This window comes from Pundamilia nyererei, unplaced genomic scaffold, assembly GCF_000239375.1.
Source record: "Pundamilia nyererei isolate P.nyererei 1_Seehausen unplaced genomic scaffold, PunNye1.0 scaffold00205, whole genome shotgun sequence".
NCBI classification, from domain to species: Eukaryota; Metazoa; Chordata; class Actinopteri; order Cichliformes; family Cichlidae; genus Pundamilia; species Pundamilia nyererei.
The window spans coordinates 367,879-374,987 of record NW_005187606.1 but is presented as its reverse complement, the minus strand read 5'-3'; the positions used below and the strand labels follow the sequence as shown (position 1 = coordinate 374,987).

The 7,109-nt window shown below is 42.4% G+C and overlaps 1 protein-coding gene across 1 annotated transcript in view; it reads right to left on the bottom strand.

Annotated features, from left to right (window-relative positions):
- Positions 1 to 270: 270 nt before the first annotated feature.
- The window catches only part of LOC102197344 (voltage-dependent T-type calcium channel subunit alpha-1I-like), a 154,277-nt gene continuing 147,438 nt past the window's right edge, over positions 271 to 7,109 (bottom strand). The window contains exons 35-36 of the mRNA XM_013914563.1: positions 5,467 to 5,681; positions 271 to 3,737 (exon numbers count right to left, since the gene is read on the bottom strand). Coding sequence (XP_013770017.1) covers positions 3,075 to 3,737; positions 5,467 to 5,681 — 878 coding nt within the window. The 3' untranslated portion in view covers positions 271 to 3,074. The remainder of the gene's footprint in view (positions 3,738 to 5,466; positions 5,682 to 7,109) is intronic.

The window sequence follows — 7,109 nt, the reverse complement described above, 5'->3', positions numbered from 1 at the left end:
AGTTAAACCTCGTGCTAGATCATTCTCCAGATATTATCATCCTTATGAGCACAGTCCCAGACTGACGAACTAAAGAGTGACGCGTGAAAAAGGCTCGCATTAATCGCTGACCCCCTAACCCTAACCTTGAAGGAAGAGAAAGAGAATTCACTCAAACCTCATTTCGAAAGAACAACTTCAGGAGTCGGAGGTTGTTGAAAAGCTATCTCACTTTTATATGACACTAGAATGACATTTTGGAAAACAAAAATAACCTACATGCATTTGGGAAAAAGAAAACCGTGTCGAGGAGATGGAGGGAAAAAAGAGAGAACACACACTCTGGAATACATGAATACATCATCCTTTCAGTGACCTTTGAATTTTGGTGACATTTTATTCGAATACATGAATTCATAAATATAATCTTCTCTCACCATATTGCCTACCTCTATGAATCCCATACATCTAACTGTACATCTACTGTAGCATATTGCATATCTCGATTAGAGGTGGGTAGTCAATAGTCATTTAGTACTCTGGCTTCTTGTGGAAAGGAGATAATAGAATTGGAAGGGAGTAAGGAGGGGAATGAAGACAAAGTAGAGAAAGAGATTAAACACCGAGGTTTCTTCTGCCTCTTCTCAAACAGCCACAGAAGCATCCTGCAGTGTTTTGACGCTGACATCTTTGTGTGATATGCGTGTGTGTGTATGTGCTTCAGGATGTGTGTGTGTGCTATATGTGCTGATGCAATGCATGAGGTGCATATAGGTCCACCTGAGGTCTACCTGCTCGGGATTTATTCTATGATGATCATCACAATTTGATAAAATTACAAACATGTGCTCAAACTACATCCACGTGGACCACATTGCTTGTCATAGTATATATTTTTTTTCTACTGTCTTGCTACACTCAAGCAGACCTGAGTCAAATAAACATTTGGGTTTAAAGCAGCAAACAAAACAGTGATTTCCATTTGCTGAATTCCCACTAATCTGTACACCCACTCTTTAAGAAGAAACCATCCCTTGGGTTTCCCATGCACATGCCAGGCAGCCTGCTCCACTACTGAGAGACTCAGGTACATTTAAAACAGGCGGAAGGATTTAAAGACTGCGTTAAATCTCGTCTGGTTTGCTTCAAATGCCAACACCCGGCTCAGAGAACAGCACGCACGTATAAGACAATAGGTGCTCTTTTGTTTCAGACTGAAACAGGAGTGCTTCTGGGTGACTCAAATGAGGGACGGTCTATTGACGTGTTACCAACCTAGTGATTAGCCCTGCCACAGGGCACTCAAACAAGGGCCTGTACTCGTGACAATAATAGAACTGAAGAGGTGGCTGCGTGTCAGCGGGCTAAGGCTGCGGGTACAAAAGCAGAGCCTATCCAAAGATAGACACTTTGTTCAAAGTACAACTTAACAAGCCTATGCCAGCCAAAAGTTCAAAGTTTTCTTTTTTTTGCTACGTTCACACTCACTACACTTACTACCAACGTTTATACACACCCAGGACACAGTGCAGTATGACTGATGAGGTTCACTGGAGTCCCGACCAGTTTACTTGAGTGTGGTGTACATCTGGAACATCGCATTAATATTACTTGACCATGTTTTTCCACAATGTTTCAGTTGTTTGTGCGTCCAAACCAGGAGCAGCAGCAGTGCGAACGAGTACCAGCTGTAGGAGGTCAATCAGCTGGATGTGGCATACACTTTCACTGTGCAGACGAGCATCATGTGGATATAAAACATTAATATGGTTGCTGGCCAGAACAGGAACTGTGTGTTGTTGGGGACACTGTGACTTGTATAGACAGACGGGGCTTTTGGGACTTAGTTATCATCCTGAAAGTTTATCAGATAACCAATCAGATTAACTTCAATTTTTGGAAATCTTCTTTTGTTTTGGTATGACTCAGTATACGTCTATAGGCTCTGATACAGTGGTCTGCAGGAAGCTGGTGCTTGGAAGTCTTAAAGACATTTAACTTAGCATCCAACTTCCAGTCTCCCAAGTCACTTTAGCTTCAAAGCTGTTTTACATTACTAGCATCAGAGAGGTCTGATTAAGGAATGGATGTGCCATTGTCAAACGTGGTGTTAGGTATAGTAGCAAAAGATTATTTGTCAATTGTATTTGGCCCAGGTCTACACTTAAATACATTTTAGCCCTTTCATGGGTGTGCAGAAAGCAAAAAATACAGAGTCCACTCTGAAAGTGGCCAGTGCTTCCATGAATTACCCACACGCATTCTCAGCAGCATTCACAGTCTTCTTCTTTTCAAAGAGGCCATCTGTCACTGTTCAGACTAGCCAGGCTCATTGCTTGTCTTGGTCTCCCTCTTTCTCACAAATGGAGACAGAAGCGGGTACATTCACGCAACTTCAAAATGTTGAAGTTGGAAAAAACAAAACAAAAGACAACTTTTCCATCATCCGCCAAATCTTCCAAAGAAAAAAAAGGTTGATGCTACTATTAGCCATGGACATTACAAAAAAACACGAAAAGAAAACTGTACAAAGTTCAGTTCTTCCTCAAAAGAAGCTTCCGAGTTTGCCATCCGTCCAATTTTGACAACAGGGTTTTTGGACAATGGTTCAGGCCGCATTGAGTAAAGTGAACCCGGTCCTTAGAGAGGATTGAACTTCTTAACAGTTTCGTCTAGAAAACACCGCCTTTGTAATGTTCACAAATCACTGCAATTTTCAGGGCTGTCTCTGTAATGGCTTTCTGAATATTCTCTCAAGATGGCTATAATATAAAACCCAGGATCTGCCACATCTCAAAGGCTCAGTCCTGTTAACACAAAAGCTGAGCTCCTTGACATTATTGTATAGACCTAGCAAAGAGCAATCGTATATCCTGTGTAAGAGAAATGATGCTAAAACTCAGAAGCGACTGGAATCTTTTGAGAAATGACTGATCCTAAACAGAGAGAGAGAGAGAACGAATGATTTAATAAAGACAAGAGAGAATTTCAGATTCCGGTTCACAGGACGTGTATTAAAAATCTCTCCCTGTTCTGTTCAAGGTCCAGAAATGCAAATGGTTAAAGAGTTCCACTACAGAGAGGCAACAAGTGTTTCATCTGTTTTTCCTGGAGCATGTGTCTGCGGTCTGACGCCTGCTTTTCATGCTGAGGCCTGTGATGTCTTGCTCTTCACCTCTTGCCATTCCCTCTGTCAAGGGGTTGGATAAGAAACCATGGACGTGTATGCCATGAAAGTGGTGGCCATCTTTACTCCGGGCAGACAGATTCGTTAGGTCCAGAGACCCTGTGCTGTTGCATTTCTTCACCAGCGGGGGTGCCAAAGAGTCCGGGGTAAACAGTGACGTAAGGGAGAGACTGTTCAGTGTTTCTGACAGGTGCTCGCTGCTGAAGGTTTGACGGCAGTCATCCCGGTTTGTCCCCGTGCCAACATCCTCATCTGACGGGTCCACGGAGTCCTGCTGGGGGCAACCGGGGCTGGTGCTGCCGCCTCTGCTGCTGCTCTGGCTCCTCTGGTGCCTCCGGGTGGCTTGGAGGGTCAAAGGAGTACTGTGTCTCTTTAGTAAAGAGCAGCCCTGGTCTCCTGTAGTCGGTGTCTGGCCTTGCGAGGGGTGGCTGGGGACAGGGCAGAGGTGGGGTGTGGGGAGATCCAGATATCGAGGTGAGGAGACGCTGAAGCTCAGCCCTTCTTCCAGTGCTGCCTGCAGGCTTCCCTCTGAACTGGCTGTGGCCAAAGAGGAGTCACTGTGGGATGGGTGCTGGAAGAGAGGATAAGAATTTAGATAAAAACTAAAAAGAAAAAAAAAAACAAAAACACACACGAATTTACAGTTACAGCTTAATGCCTTTACACATCGGACACATGTAATCCGTGTGAAAACATCAGGACCAGCTCATCATCGCTTCATGTCAAGATACAAGTTCAGATCCCAAAAATTCAGAATTTCCTGGAGCTATTGTTACCTAGATAACATTGAAGTAAAACACCAATAAAGAAAAGAAAACCAGCTCTTATTGGCTGATGTTACTGTGACTAGTACCTAAGGACAGTTGTGCAACAGGAAAGGAAGGATCTGCCCCGGGACGACAACACATTGGTTTGAACTCATTCTCGGTTAACCAATTTCAGAGAAGTCCTAATAATATGAAACCGTGAAACCACCTCGCTTGTAATTCCCCCTGCTTGAAGGACCCCGCCCTGAGTTTGGGGGAAGCGTTTGTTTAATCCAATATGTCTGTATGCAGGAGGGATTTAGTCATTATTTCTAATCCTGCCAGCACTAAAATAAGAGATTACGAAAAAGCAGAAACATAGTGGCAGGGAGCGAACGCAAAGCAAAGAGGGATAGAGAGGATCACCTAGGAGAGGAGAAAAAGGAAAACAGAAAAGCGACACGGGAGAATGTGAGAAGCGCGAGCCAAGCACAACAGCGAGTGCCGAGTCGGTATCAGGCTCGGGGCTGGCCGGGCTAATTAGCTGAGCGCCGCAAAGCATTACTGTAGCAGCGGAGGATCACAGAGCCACTCAGGCACGAGCTAAACAAACCAAACAGGTAGAGGTGAAAAGAGAAATCTGTCTCCATGGTTACAAAAGGAACAAGAACTAAAATAAGGGCTTTATTTTTCTCCCCCATTCGAGTTTGTTTCACGTAGGAGCCAGCATAGGGGAGGTGTTAGATTCAGTATGGAAGAGAGGCTGGCTTTAATTATGACTAAATAAACTCTCTGGAGTCCCACACTGCAGTAGGACTTCAGTGGAGGGTGGTGATACGTGTATATTCACGATTTGGCGCGCAGTAATTAGATTCTGACTGATAGATCGCAGAAGAGGCTGCTGTGTCACATCTAACTGTGCCACTCCTACTCAAGTGTTGATTTCTAATGAACTAAAGTGATTCCAAGTGTTTATTACACCCACAGCTGTAACAATGTCATCAAATCAATATCTAGGGCCAACATCTAGTGTCACTATATGATATAAGGCAGGGGTGTCAGCCTAGCAAAGACTTCAATCTGGCCTACTGACAAGCTGTCTATCTCTTCATAAAGAGCCATATTGGGTCATGTATTCATGCTAAATTCAAGGAATTCAGTCGTAGATAAACAGCTAAATAACAGAGAAGTTTAAAAAAAATTATGTGAATTAACAAAAACTTTATGAAACATGTAGTTAAACATCTTTCCACTGACAGAAAGAGGCCCAGGTAAGATCAGTGTGGACTCTACGTATGTGGCCCATGACGTAAAATGAGTTTGACATCCCTGGTGTCATGTGTGTTACAGTTTTCGGTTCCCAGATGTTCTCATTCAGTCTCACAAACACGTCTGCCTCTCAACAACCTCTGCATGACATCGCCGAGCATTGACATAAAGGACACGTTTATACTGCGTTCTATTGTGTCACTGATGTTTTGCACAGCAATGCTGATGTCGTCTGTTCAGCCAGCCATACAGACACAAACGAATCCATTCATCTGCTTGTAATACCTGGGAGCCCAACGGCCTGCTGTTGGCTCTGGGTGAGCGGAGGGACGCCCAGGAGGCTGGGGAGGCCGACCTGGAAGGCCGTCTGTCTCCTGGGCTTACGCTGTTTCCAGGACTGTTTGGATGAGCTGCAGCAGCTGGGTGGAAGAAATCTGCCGGTAGATGCAAGACTGGTGAAGTTTCACGAGCACCTCCACTGCAGCTTCCTCCATCATCATCTGTAAAGGGAAGGCTGCAGTTTAATCCAGCTGTGGCATTGACACTCATATTGCTATCACTTTGTAAGTCTGCCTCTCTCTCTGCATCTTTTATTGTAGAGACAGGAGTGGTAACCACCACAGAGGCAGTTGTGAATACTCAGGAATTGTTCTCTGTCTCTGGATAGATTTAGTCTTTTTCTGTATGATTTCCTGTCCTTGTTTCCTTCATAAGGATGTCAGCCAAAGTGATTCCCCACACTTACTCAGCAGTGTCAGGATTTGTTCCAGTCAATCACTATTTCCTCACAGAAAAGTGACAAAATATTCAATGAATGTTTAGACCGTCTGAGCTATGTTTCCACCACATTGCAAACAATCTCTATAAACAAATGTTGACGCATCAATTGCAGAATTTTTACGTAATGAAGGAAACTTTTGTTACTATAATGACTCATCATGCTGTAGCAGGTTTTGGCTGCATGCAAAAAATCACAGTGGAGAGCAAAAGAATCCTTTTACTGAAGTCCAACCTCAAAACCATCAGACATTTCCTGCAGTTTAGCTTTTTCTAAGCTTTTGTTTGGAACATCGACATTTGTGAACACTGACCAATGGAAGTCTTGGCCTGGATACTCACTGGCTACGCTGCAAGACCCCCCAAAAAGATTTCTACCTTGAGCCAAGGAGGTTATGTTTTTGGTAGCTTTTGTATGTGTGTGCGTCATTTTGTCATGCTCGAAGTTTTAAATGAACTCTGATCAAATATTGTGGACGTGTAGAGCAGGGTCATGTTAATATTCCATTAAAACTTGGCTTCATCCACCAAAGTCTTCAAGGTTAAACTTGTGATTAATTGGTCAAAGCTCTAATCTTATAACTTACAAAAGACTATTGTCAACATAGAAAGTGATGTATAAAGAATTAAAATATATTATCACATATATTTAAATATAGCTCAATTTTTCTACCTTAACATGGACAAAACTTTATATTTTATCTTCACAACCATTTTACAAGTTAGTGATCTGATGGCTCAACGTGTCCTTGATCTAAATGAAGAAGAAACTATTATTTCAGCTTCAGGGTAACGGGCCAAACGACAGAATGTCACACCTCATTGTACATTCTGCTAACACCACCATGTGGGGTTAAGTATCTGATGGTAATCTTTGTTCGGAAATTAAATTCTGAACACCTCATTCAGGGCACCTCTTTTCTTACTTAATTAAAAATGTTATTGCACCATATTATAAGAAAAATGAACAAAAATACATTAATACAGTTAGTACAATGAACTGTTCAAAGTTAAAAGTTATCAGGAAGCAATTAAATGCCTTTCACACTTTAATAAACTAATATCTATATCTCTATATATATATCTATATCTATATCTCTATATATATATCTATATCTATATCTATATATATATATATCTATATCTATATC